Here is a 14,475-nt window from a genome sequence, read left to right on the forward strand (position 1 = left end):
AAGTAATTTTAATGGGAATACAGCAATCAATATTTGGCTTTTAATTAGGTTTTAGTGGGGTTATTTTGTGTATTTTTGTATGATTTTTTGTATCTTGTATATTGTATTTGTGTTTTTAATATGCTGTGAACCGCCCTGAGTCCTACGGGAGAAGGGCGGTATACAAATTAAATTAACCTAACCTAACCTAACCTAACAAAGATGATTAGGGGACTGGAGGCTAAAACATATAAGGAAAGGTAGCTGGAATTGGGTATGTCTAATTTAACGAAGAGAAGGACGAGGGGGTACATGGTAGCAGTGTTCCAATACCTCAGGGGCTGCCACAAAGAAGAGGGAGTCAAGCTATTCTCCAAGGCGCCTGAAGGCAGGACAAGAAGCAACGGATGGAAACTAAGCAAGGAGAGAAGCAACCTAGAACTAAGGAGAAACTTCCTGACAGTTAGAACAATTAACCAGTGGAACAGCCTGCCTCCAGAAGTGGTGAATGCTCCAACACTGGAAGTTTTTAAGAAGAGACTGGACAGCCATTTGTCTGAAATGGTGTAGGGTTCCTGCCTGGGCAGGGGGTGACCTCCAAGGTCCCTTCCAACTTTTTATTATTATTATTATTATTATTATTATTATTATTATTATTATTATTATTATTTGAATGTTTTTGACAGAGAAAAGGTGAAAGCATGAGTAAAAAAAACCTCCCTTCCAATGTGATATTGGTAACAAATGCTATAAGAGAGAGCAGTAATCAAGCATCAAGCATGTACTAAGTGTACAGAGCTGAGAGGGGGCATTGCTGAGCAGAAGAACCTTATGAAATAACCTGCAACCAAGGTGCTTGCCAAAAGCAGCCTTTAAAGTTTAAAACACAATGTTTTAAAGTTAAAAATACAACGATCACTTCCAGCCCCCGTGCCTATGGAGTGTCTCAATCACCCAGGTCATGGATATCCCAAAGGTGCTTTTCCAAAAGGCGAAGAGGCTTGGTTGTTTTCTTTGAAAACATTTTGCTTCTCATCCAAGAAGCTTCTTCAGTTCTTGGATGAGAAACAAAACATTGTCAAAGGAAAAAAAAAAACAGTCCAAAAAAGCATCTTTGGGACCTCCAGCCTTTGTGCATCTGAGGTTGGAGAGGATGATTGTTTTTGTTTTATTAACTTCTTGTTTTGCAAAATTAAATTAATGATCTTGTTTCTGGACTGCCTAGGACACAATGTGACCGAGCTAAGAATGAGAATTTAAAATGCAGAGGAAATTATGGAGGCTGGAGAATCCAGTCGGAGAGCAAATATTCAGTTGTGTGAGTGATCTGGCACCTCCTGAAGATATTCCTTCCATGATTTTTTCACACTTCCTGAAACACAGGGATGTGTACAGAGTACATGGGGCACAAGCAAGATTCTCTTTTTACAATATATTCATTTCTTCATCTCTCCTCTGCTTTCTTTGATGGGAATCTGGATTTGTCAAGCCCTCTCCCTATAGGAAAAAGAGGATTTCCTTTCCTTTCCCTAGCCACAAGGATAGATCCTTCAGAGACCCAGGTGTTTTGTTACACGATGTAAACTTTTAATAAACTTTATGGTTTTATTCAAGAATCAGTTTTTACATCCACATAATAATCTTGGTTCCATTCACATACTGAATACAAGTTCCATTCACATGCTGAATACTCAAACCATTTGAGTCCAACAAGGTTTATCTCAATTGTTTAAACCCTTCCAAAGGTTTATAACCTAGGAAAGATATATCTGCTATTTTTTCTCTCTAAAATTGATGCAGCCAAGGTGGAAAAGAAATGTAACCAAAACCAGACAATTCTTCCATATACACAGGTAGTCCTTGATTTACGACCACAATTGAATCCAAAATGTCTGTTTCTAGGTGAGATGCTAAATTATTGCTAACAATGCTAACTCATTATTAAATGAGTTTTGCTCCACTTTATGACCTTGCTTGCCATGGCTGTTAAGTGAATCATTACAGATATTAAGTTAGTAACACTGCTGTTAAGTGAATCTGGCTTCCCCATTGACTTTGCTTATCAGAAGGTCACAAAAAGTGATCACATGATCCCGGGACATTGCATCTGTCATAAATAAGTCAATTGCGAAGCATCTAAATTTTGATCACATGAGCGTGGGGATGCTGCAACGGTTGTGGAGATTATGTCTCCAGCCATATCTCCAGAAGTTGCAAGTGCTCTGACACTGGAGGTTTTTTTTAGAAGAGATTGCACAGCCATTGATCTGAAATGGAATAGGCTTGAGCCAGGGTTGGATTAGAAGTCCTCCAAAGTCTCTTCTAACTCTGTTATTCTGTTATTGGAAGGCATGCCTTTGTTTTGTTTTCTTTGTAGATCCTTCCATTCCACCTCAGGCATTTGCAAGTGGGAATTACAGAATCATAGCACTGGAAGGACCCAGTTTCTATTCTATGCAGAAATCAAAGCCAACTGACTTTACCTCAGTTGGAAGATAAGCAGGGTGAGACCTGATTGATGTTGGCTGTGGTGAGTTGGCCATGGTGAGTTAGCTGTGGCTAGTTGGCCATGGTGAGTTGACCATGGTGAGCTGGCCATGGTGATTGTCTGTGGCGAGTTGCCTATGGCAAGAGGGATATGGTGGGTTGGCCATGGTGAGTTAGCTGTGGCAAGTTGGTCATGGTGATTTGGCCATGGTGAGCTGGCCATGGTGATTGTCTGTGGCGAGTTGCCTATGGCAAGAGGGATATGGTGGGTTGGCCATGGTGAGTTAGCTGTGGCTAGTTGGCCATGGTGAGTTGACCATGATGAGTTGGCCATGGTGATTGTCTGTGGCGAGTTGCCTATGGCAAGAGGGATATGGTGGGTTGGTCATGGTGAGTTGGCTGTGGCAAGTTGGCCGTGGTGATTTGGCTGTGGTAAGTTGGTCTCAGTGAGTTGGCTGTGGCGAGTTGTCCTGTACCCCCTCTACCACCCAAATGACCCAGTTTTTTCACCCGTGCAACTCACACTTACCTTTCCATAAAGCTTTGCCCACTGAGTGTAAAACATGTGCTTGCAGAGTCGTGAACAACTCCCACAGTTTTTTTTCCCTGTTGTGGCATTAATAAGCTCTAAGTCTGCTGTGCCTGCTATCCAATTCATGCTGAAACCAGGAGATTTCCCAGCCCGCTTCCTCTCAGCGTTACTCACTCCTGTCAAAAGGGAATCAGAAAACATCAAGCATTAAAAGCAATAGGTCTGAAAAATAAGAAACAGAGGTTCCATTTTATTGGGAAATAAGCTATACTGTACATACGCAGACACACACACACATACACACACAGAGAGCTATATATATATATACACACACACATTCTTATCCCTTGACTGAATCTGCTTGATACAATATACACTTTTAGGAACTAAGATTAAGAATTAAGGTTCTTCTTTGCATTGATAGCATTTGTTCATATGAAATCACTGTCTCATTGACAATCGTCTATATTAATGGTTGCTTTCTACAAGTGTTTACATATGGAGAAAATTCTAAATCTGGGCACATTAAAAATAAAGACAGCAAGCATTGAGTTCATGGGATGGGTGGATTCCAAATTCTGTAGTTGAACAATATATGTAATGGGATCAACTAACGTGACACAGAAATGGGTAGATTTCTACACTGTGAAAAGAAATAGACAAAGCTATTTTGCCTGCCAAATATTTTATGACTTTCTTATATTTGCACCTTTTTCATTTTATTCTCATAATCCAAATAAAGGTATTAACCAGTTTTTTCTAAAATGATTTTAAAATAGGGAAAATATTCAATTTTTAAACTTTGTTTTTTTAATTTTTACTCAACAGCATTCAAATTAGTCTAACTGCAATTACAAATCCTTAATCATTTTAACTTTGGTTTAATAACATTGACAAAAAAATAAATAGCAAAAGAAAAAAATACCGAATAAAATTTATAATTGCTCATTATAATGCTACACTACAGATGTTACATAGGTCTGTGTGAATGATGCAAAGGCGGTTCAAATAATTTGATTTGGAAAATTAATCCAATTGTCAATGCACATCAATATGGAAATTCAATTCAATTCAATTTCTTCAGACTGAATCAATGAAACAGGTAGATTAGGCTTGAGTTTCAGAATCAATTTGGCACAAATTGTTTCTGTGCACAGATAGAAGAGCCCAAAATCATCCATATCAATTCAAAACATCCAGTTTGATGATACAAATTAAGTATCTAAGACAATTCAGAAAGCCAATTTGATCTGGAGATTGAACTGACATGCCTTTAAATCAAGTCACCAAATTAAATATCTGCATAACTGAATAGACAAAGCAGCTTTGATATATATGGGGATTAAATAAATTACAGGTAGTGAAACATTGTATGCATTTGCATCAGTTAGAGGCAACTGGAAAATAAACTTGAAATGGTTGCTTATTAAAGATGTATTAAAAATCCTCTGTATTTCTGAGCTTCTTACCAGAAGGAACCCATTTCCTTAGCTAAGTGGCAATATCCTAAGTGACTGTGTACAGATGAATCAAAATGAAAATATAATTGAGTTATTATTTCACGCTGAACTTGTAATCACATTTATGTCACATTAATAGCAATCTCCATTTCCTTACTATGATAACTGATCAGTTCGCATCTTAGGGGGAATATGCTATAAAATAAATGTCATTCTTACACCATGAAGCTATTTAAATACATCCATCTGAGAACTGTTGCAAGCAGATCTCACTGTATGACTTGACATGAATGTTTCAGCCTCTGTCAGAATTGTGACCTAACTTAGTGGATAGTGTGCCAACCTATGACAATATGTGCCAGATAAGGCCTGTCTAGGATAAAGCCATAGGTAACAGAACAAACATAAATGCAGCAATCTAATGATCAGAAGAAAAATAACGTGTTTGGTTGAATTAATAGCTTTTATATTCAGGCACTACCAAGAATTTCAGAAAATAAAAGCTAAGCACAAACGGTCCCCAGATACTTCCTGTCAAGAGATCAACATTTCTGTTAGAAAATAAAAAGAAACAAAAGCTGAGAGAAGTTAAAGTCTGATTGTTAATAAATATATTTGGTGAGTAGGGATTGCAGCATTTTTATCCCTTGTCTTCCAAAAGCATTTTTTTTTTTTGTGGAAGAAGATTTAGGGAACTTGGAGAAATTAAATAGGAGAGCACTGTAGCAAAGTACTAACTCTAAGCTGTGGTAACAACCTCTAATCCTCTTCCTGAGGAGAAAATAATTGGTTTTAAATCTGGAAGACCTTTGCATCACATCCTTTTTAAACTCCATTGTATGTCCTTGGTTGGTAGGTTCCCCATCTTTAGTTTTGGCCTTACATTTCTGAAGTGAGACCAATTAAAAAAAAGCATACCTCAGAGAGTTGGAAAATACAATGGATTCTTTGCAAATTGAAAGTGCAATTGAAATGATAGCTTGTTGGAACGAACTGGAATGAGTCCTTAATATATTATCAGAATGGATTACACGTTGTTAATAGAGAGGACAAAAGAGAACAGAAACCGGCACTTATTAATTAATAAGGAAGACCATCTAGGTCACGAGAGTGCTTTTTTGGTCTTACTCTCCAGGTATTAATTGGTGGATCAAGACTCTTGTTCTCTTTCTTTAGATCCTTTACCTTTAAAAAAATAAATAAATTTAAAACACTTAAAAGGCCTAAATCTCTCTTGCCCAACTAGTGCAAACACTACCATGCAGGAAATGCTGCAGCTTGGAAGAAAATGAGTCTACATGCTCGGCATTTCCTTCCTCCATTTTCCAAGCTCATTCTCGCATTCTATTACGGTTTCTGAATCACCTTCTCTTGCCATCCCATAGGTATATTAAAAAAGAAATATTACAATTGGATGAAGACTATGGGATGGGCTGAGAGCTGGTGATTACAGGTGGCCAACCCTGTAACCTTGTTCAGGAATTGCAAAAATGTCCTAGTTGTGTAAATTAAGATGAGTGCTGTGCTTTTTCTTTCTTTCTGAGGCTAATGATGAAAAGAGATGGTCTCAATGCTTACAGCATGATCGTCTGTAGGCAACAGTTTTCATTCAATTAGTTCCACCTGAGCAACGATCCTCCACTAACCGAGAACTCCCCAGAAGGCTGCATATGGAAGACTATTCCTAAATGGGGCTAATATTGCATTATGTGTTCATGAGTCCTACACGAAGCAACCAATAATATTCTCTAGAGAAAGAGCAAGGAAACATGCATATGGCAATCTAATGACATGGGAAAGATGAACATTCTAGGCAGGATCCACCACTTTTAGTTGCAGTCCAGTTTTGACAATGACTAATTCCCCTACATGAAAGCATCCTTAATTCTACCACTCATCCATCTGGCATATGCCAGATGTTGCAGTCTCCAGTGGTTTTGTTTCTTCGTGGTTTTGTTTCTTCGATGAATTTCCATTTCATTCAATATTACATTTAGGCCTTTAAGATGATGTGTTTAAGCATATAACTGAAAGGTGAATAGGTTTAAATCTGCTCTTAAGTAAATTTTATGATCCAAGGCTCTAGTTTGGCTTTAACACTTAATTGGTTCTTTAAGTTCTTTGGCTAAAATGGATATGTGTATGTGTGTGTATGTATTATCTATCTATCTATCTATCTATCTATCTATCTATCTATCTATCTATCTATCTATCTATCTATCTATCTATCTATCTATCTATCTATCTATCTATCTATCTATCATCTCTCTCTTTCCCTCTCCATTTATCTATCATCTATTTAGCTATCTATCTAATCTCTTAAAGAATAATGGAAAATGTTGGAGAATGATTGTATCTAACTTTAAAGCCTTTCTCATCATCCAATGATGTGTTTAACAATGGTTAATGGTGTAAGCCATTTAAAAAAAACAAAACCCTAGTATGCATTAATCATAGAACAAACTGCTATAAAGGTCTAATCCATATATTCACATAGAGCCACATGGGAAACCATTAATATAAACAGTACCCTTTCAAATACCAAAGAATTTAAAACATTGCTGACTCAGGAACTCTTGTTTCTCAGTTTGCAGCAGCAAGGTTAAAATTTATGGGAGTGCTTAGTAATTTTAACCATTTTGTGTTGTGTTTCCTGTTAGGAAAAGTATGAATGGCCAATGTAAATGAACTACTGGTGATAAAGTAAATAGAAGAAGGGCTTTGAATAAAGAAGAAATATCTCATTTGGCTTTAGATCAGGAGATAGGAGGTTTTATACATATGTCTGTAAAATTTAAAAATTTAAATTTAAAGCAAGCAAATAAATGTAGTCAAAGACATACTACAACAGCATCAAATAACAGCAGCATCAAATAACAAGGGCTGAGGCCACCAGGAAAGCAAGAATCAGAACTTTGTATCTCCCTTGACATGCAAAGTGGTCAAACAGGAAGTAAAGAAGAAGAAGAAGAAATAAATGCAATGTTCTCCTTCATATTCCATACTGATTATTCTAGGGAAGAATGTAGAGAATGTGGAGATAATCTTGATAAAGGAATGCAGGAAGTATTAAGTGAAAAGAAATGAAACTTAGTCTGAGGAAAGGAGAAAACATGAACAAGAAACTCAAAATATTTTCATTTTGATTTTGTTTGGTGTAAGAGAGAGCAAAGGGAAATTCTGGCTGGCTTTCAAACTTCTGTTTCTACACTCTGTAACCAGAAAGTTCCCTTCCTATATTACTTATGGTTTCTATTTCTTGAACTATCTTACCTTGAAGAGCTGATCAGCAAGAACTCTTCCTAGGAAAGACAAGTTATCATGGACAGAAATAGGAGGAGAGAGGAAGGGAAGAACTGTTTCAACTTCAACTGGTTTAACTTAAGGATAGACTGAATAATTATTAGTGACATAAAACAACAAAGAGGATAAAGTATTTTAAGATGTGTGATGCAGCTTGGAAGGGCTCTTTTCAGTAATACAAGCCATGGGAAGGCAGACAATTTATGTTTCTAAGCCAACATGAGCTTACCACTCAGGAGAAGCTGATTACACCGGTATGAAGCTGGCAGTTGACCAACATCTTCTAATCTATGGCTCATTACCCGTGAAAGGTGACCAGTGTGAGAGAGGCTTCCCACAATAATGCTATGCAAATATACTGGCTCGATGAAGTAGCTAAGAAGTGCGCCTTGTAACCCAAGGACATTCCATCTGGAAAAGAAATTCAACAATGAAAAAGATGTTCTCAGGGGAGGAAATTAGAGGTGAATTACATAGCGGGTAACAAAATACCATTCAAAGAGATGGCAAAGCTTGTTTGGTGGATGCATATGTTTATTCTGCAGAGAAAAATCTTGAGTGGGGCTATGTCTGGGATGGATCACATTCTTTGATCTAAACCAGTATGCAGAACGCCATAAACTCTCCCAATCTGATGACCTCCAGATGTGTTGGCACTTTAACTCCCATAATTCCAGTTTCAGAAATCTGGATATCTGGACGACACCAGGTTTTGGGAGGTTGAACTGGTAAGTTCTAGAACTAATACTATAATAGATGGAAAAATATGATCCTGGTTAAAAAAACAACAACCACTTTTTGGGGATACTTCATGATAGGCAAGAATCAGATACGTGAAATATACTATTACATGTCTCTCTGTGTCTAGGGGCTGCTATTAATATTTAGCTGGCCTCCAAAACCTTAAACTGCTCAGATCCATGATATCCTAGAGAACATCCTTTTCATCCCTCCTGCTTATACAATTTTTGAATTGGAGTTCATTCTGGAAGCTCTCCTTCACTGAAATCAGAATGGCAAAGGACTTTTCTTCAATAATGGCACCTACCTTGTGCAATGTTTTTTTTTTCCTTTTCTAAGTTGTAGACGCGTGAACACTAATACCTACCTGCCTTTTGAAATGAAGGCTAGGCTTCTCTATTTGGTCAGAGAGTTTGGGGGATTGCCTAAAATTAACATAACAATTCTCCTCGTAGGCACTTTATCGATATAAATTTCCCTCCTAGAGAGTTTATCCATATTCCTAACACTCCATCCTGTTCTTGAAGAACACGCCATAAGAAAAACTGCCACACAAACGTTGTCTTTAGTGGGTTTAATGATGATGAGCTGAAATATGGGAGACATTTTAGAAAAGGTTAGAGAGATTTTGCTATTTAAGGCAACATCCAGTGGTTGCTGTGCTGGAAAAAAAAAGCATTTAAAGTGCAAATCTGTACCAGCAGGAAGCATTATGTAGCTAATTTCTTACATCATTGTTCTTTTCATTAATTAACATTTCTCAACCGTTAGTGCTATAATTGCGGTGCCTCTGTGCCGTACGTCTCTTTCCATGATTAATAAGGAGCCATTATACTTCCCTTTCCTGAAGCAGTCAATTAACACGAAATACTTTTCATTAATTACTGAATGTTTAAAACCAGCATGCTGTACCTGGAGAGCAATCTGCTCAAGGAACCTGTGACAAAAATTGCTTTCAGAAGTTCTTTTTAAATTTTATTCCCCCCCCCCTCACACACACACAAAAGAGCAAACCACAGGCAATTTAGTTGGCTATATTAATTTGCTTTAGAAGCAAGGCCTGCGAAAAAGAAACATCTTTTAATCTCATGGAAGACAAGGCAGCCATCTGGCTGCTGAGGATTTCTGAGTGAGACTGCCCCTCTCTTTCTCTCTAAAATGCAGGTCATTAAAGTAATGTGTTCATCCTACATAAAACTCAAATGGAAGATAAAAGGTAATATTTATATACAAACAATTTAGTCCCACCATTTAAACAGTCATTGGTTTTATGAAACATTTACTTTAGTCTATCAGATTTGCATATTTTCATTTGGGTTTGTGTGTTTGGGGGAAAAATGCAAGGATATAGGGTCATTTCTGCAGATTATCTGTCTGTTTACCAACCAACCAACTTATTATGTTTAAAGGCTACTCTGTACTAAAACAAATCAAGAATGAAATCAAAGGAAACTGGCAAGCTTTGCAAATATTAAACAATTTTAGATTTATTTAATAACAGAACTGATTTGTCATCAGAAATTCTGTTTTGGTAGAAATACATATATTATCTCAAAATTGTTTCTGGAGTAATTTAGAACAGACTCCAAAACATCTAAGATAGAATCTTAATGTCATCAATATGTTTTTCTTATTAATAAGATGTGCCCTGTCTAATCTTATAATGACCACTGTGTGTTTATGATCCTTTCCAGTTATCATTCTACTGTATTCAGACTTATATACTTTCACTAAACATGATATAGCAGTTTAGGATCACTGATGTGAAATAATAGAATTGGAAGGGACCTTGGAGGTCTTCTAGTCCAATCCCCCGCTCAAGCAGGAAACTCTATACCATTTCAGACAAATGGTTGTCCAATTTCTTCTTAAAAACTTCCAGTGTTGGAGCACCCACAACTTCTAGAGGAAAGTTGTTCCACTGATTAATTGATTAACTGATGCAGCTTGGCTGTTCAAAATTGTAGTGCATGGTATCTGACAGGTTCAAGAAGGATCAGACTAATGGATTCTTGTTTTTGGGGATACTTCATATCCCTGGAGTCTCAGGCAAACTATCTTGAATAGCAGCTGTTAGGAAGCAACAATGGAGGAGGACTGTTTGTTGGTCTATGTTTATGAGCTTCTGGAATGCAAATGACTACGCTGCAGAATATCAAATTAGATTGGCCATCGGGCTCATTCAACAGTGCTCTTTTGTGTTTTGGGAATGGCCCCAAACGTGGACTGCATGCAATATATGCCTGAAGATCTACTGCTAATATTGCCTGGCCAGAAAATTCCAAGGGACGTGGAGGGTATTTTTCTGCAAAACGTTCTAATTTTTTCAGAAGCAAATTTCCTTGTTACTTCACATTCATTCAACTGACATTAAATTGAATGAATTCAACTGACATTGAATGAATTAAGGATTTCATCAAGGCAACATTGAAGGAGATCTCTGCAATTGCAGAATGCCAGCTGAAATTGATCTGCTGAATGATTGCAAAAGAAAAGGGAACTCAAACAGTGTCCTCTTTTAGTACAATCTTTAAAAAAAGACAACTGGTATGTAGATTCTACAACCATACATACTCTTAGGGTTTTTTTTTGTCTCAGTTCATTACTTAATCAACCAATAAGAGGGATCACAACCAATGGTTTGCATTGTAAAATTTCCCACTCATACAATACTAATTTATCAGGTAGAAAGGTAAATTAGTTTTTTTTCAATATAGAGAAGGATTTGCTCTTTCTATATCAGTCCAAAGCCCAGAAACAGTTTTATTAACATAATTAATAGTAATGCTGCTTTCCAAATGCATTTGTATAGATAGAAAGTTGGGATATAACATTGTGTAATATCTGTGATGTATTTCTTTTTTTTTATGATGAAAACAATAAAATTTTATATTGAAAAAAAAAAGAAAGAAAGTTGTAGTTACAATTCCATTGATTTTCCCATGGATAGTATTTTCAAAGTTAATTTTTTTGAAAATTTAACCTGATTACAGAAAGTGGAAGCACTACTGCATTCCAGGCACTCAATACATCAATGTGACCTGTTTTGCTAAGAAAGCATATGATGGATATATGGATATTTTCTTTTATTGTGTAGAACATTGAGAGTACACCTTTCAAGGACACAAACCCAGCTGAAGTAACTTCATGAAGGGAAAATGGACTTGTCCACTTAAGGGGAGCAGGATCTTCAATTAGTAATTGAAAAAAAAATTGTTTTAAAAGACATTTCGCTTCTCATCCAAGAAAGTTCTTCACAATTGAAGAAGCTTCTTGGATAAGAAGCAAAATGTCTTCAAAGAAAAACACAGAAAGTTCAGTTGCTTCTTGAAAAAGCACTTTTGGGACAACCCTGACTTGGATGACTGAGAATCTCCATAGATATTTTTAAATTTTTTTATTTGGTTTTGGTTTCTATTGCTATTGTGAGCAGTCCAGAATTGTGTCTGGATGAATAACCATGCATATGTCGTAAATAAATAAATAAAAATAAAATATTTGAATTTGATCCTGATTTATCCTAAATTACACTGAAACCAGGGAATCTGGGTGGGTTTATATCCAAGTTCCTGTGACTGAATTTTAGTATGAACTTGGCAATCCATTCTCACAGTAATAAGAAAATACAATGAACTAAACAAACATGTTTCACTGCAGTTGTTTCTGCTTTTTGCAGCACAATAATTTCTATTAAAACATACATGGTTTTCTATTGTCAAGAACTGAAGTGCCAGATTCAAAACGGAAGGAATCCAAAGGAAGCCAAACGTTGGCTCTCTGTAAATGCATTTAAAAACAACAAGAATGGTACATAGTCAATATTCAACTCAGTGCTATGCTTGAAAAATTGAGCTTATAAATATATTGGTTGCTGAGAGTGTCGGCTTCAAGAAGCAGTAGGTGGTATCCTAGAATTAGCTTCTTTTTTTTTTTTTAGTAATCTTCCCTCCCAACTTTAGTATGTAATGTTCCTCAGATTGTTCTTTCTTCCCACCATAACCTTAGGCTGGCTTTAATTCTTTATGACTGATTCTTTTCAGACTATGTTGAAGAGATTCACGTTGAAGGTTTAAATCAAAATTTTAGTAAACAAAAAAAATTCCTTATCATAATAAAGTGAAAACAAAAATTAAACATAGCTTTGAGAGTAGGGGCTCTCATCAGTATGTTGAAAAAATAAATAAATGAGCCGCAAATTGAAAATAACTAATTAACAGATAGTAGAACATGGATGAGAATAAAAAATTAAACAGAGAATTGTCAATATTCCAATTTTAAATTTTTATCTTCCTGTCCTGTTCAGTATAATATTACTGATATTAGTCTGTGTGATGGTTTGCTTGTTTTCTACACCTGACATGCCTGCTTAGATCTAACCATCCAACCTGATTTTTACCTTTTCTAGCAAAAGTTGAATTACATTTATTACTGAATTTTGGAGCAGTGAAACTCAGCTGTGCAAATAGAAAAGTTATACTCAAGTAAAAATGTACATCTTGCGCAAGGGAGGAAGCCCAATTCACTCTCTCTAGCATTGTTAGTTTAAAAAGGAATCCTGGAACAGAGATCTTTGTAGGGTCTGCTCTTCCCTCAAAACTATGAAAACAACGTTGCAACACAAGTCCTCTCCCATTTGTATATACCAAGTTCAAAAGGGGTAGAACTTGTATCATAAGAGTACTCTGTCACATTTGACAGTCGTGTGTTCTCCCTAGACCCCCTTCTCCCATCAATACCTCTGCTTAAGAAAATAGGATGAATGAAGAATATTTGTAGCTTAACGTTCAAATGAGGGATCCTTGGTGCTCTCTGACCTTGTTTGTTTTCTTGCAGACGTTTCATTACCCTAACTAGGTAACATCATCAGTCACTGATGATGTTACCTAGTTAGGGTAATGAAACGTCTGCAAGAAAACAAGCAAGCTCAGATAGCACTAAGGACCCCTCAAAAGAGGATTAGAAATACGAGGGCAATTCAAAATAAACCTCCATTTGGTTATCAATCACAGACATTCGCAGATATGAGCAGGGGGTTGGACTAGATGACCTCCAAGGTCCCTTCCAACTTTACTATTATTATTATTAAAGATATAGAACTTTTATTATACACATTAGAAAATTACAACATTACATTACTTTTTGACATAATTGCCATTCAAATTGAGGTAATTGTCATAAAGTCTTACAAGGTTTGAAATTCCTTTGTAGTAGTCACTCAGTGTCACATCTGGGCTAAGGGAGGGTGATCAAAAACATCCCAACAGAACTGCTTCAGAAGTTCTTGAATGCCTCTAGTGGTATGTGGGTGAGCATTATCATGAACCAACACCATATCCGATGCTTGTTATGGATGGCTTGTCTGAGTTTTTGTAATGTTTCACGGTAGATTTCTGAACTGATCGTTGAACCAGGCTCTATGAACTTCACTAGCAGTGCTCCTTTGGCACCTTCACATTTGGTGGGATTTTCTATGGCACCACTTCCGATGTACTGTTGGTTCACGATAATGCTTGCCCACACATAGCTAGATGCACCCAAGAACTTTTTAAGCAGTTCCGTTGGGATCTTTTTGATCACCCTCCCTTAGCCCAGATTTGACACTGAGTGACTACTACTAAGGAATTTCAAACCTTGTAAGATGTTATGACAAGTGCTCAATTTGAATGGCAATTATGTCAAAAAGTAATGTAATGTTGTAGTTTTCTAATGTGTTTAATAAAAGTTCTGCATCTGTGAGTGTCTGTCATTGATAATGAAACGGAGGTTTATTTCCGAATTGCCCTCGTACATTAGCTATAGTTTTTGGAACACCAGTCTAGGAAAAGATCTTTGAAAAAAAGAAATGGTCATGAAAATTTGGGTGAATCACTTTTTCTCAGCCCAATCCACCTTACAAGATGGAGAAAATAGGAAGAGGAAAGAGCATTAAGTATGTTCGCCACTTGTGTTACTTAGAGATAGTCCTTGACGTAT

General features: G+C 36.6%; 1 protein-coding gene across 1 annotated transcript in view; it reads right to left on the minus strand.

Moving 5' to 3' along the window:
- Positions 1-14,475, minus strand: part of ADARB2 (adenosine deaminase RNA specific B2 (inactive)) — a 136,233-nt gene that overhangs the window by 1,937 nt on the left and 119,821 nt on the right. The window contains exons 9-10 of the mRNA XM_029283249.1: positions 7,991-8,172; positions 2,996-3,174 (exon numbers count right to left, since the gene is read on the minus strand). Coding sequence (XP_029139082.1) covers positions 2,996-3,174; positions 7,991-8,172 — 361 coding nt within the window. The remainder of the gene's footprint in view (positions 1-2,995; positions 3,175-7,990; positions 8,173-14,475) is intronic.

Source organism: Protobothrops mucrosquamatus, unplaced genomic scaffold, assembly GCF_001527695.2.
Source record: "Protobothrops mucrosquamatus isolate PMUCROS unplaced genomic scaffold, P.Mucros_1.0 scaffold42, whole genome shotgun sequence".
NCBI classification, from domain to species: Eukaryota; Metazoa; Chordata; class Lepidosauria; order Squamata; family Viperidae; genus Protobothrops; species Protobothrops mucrosquamatus.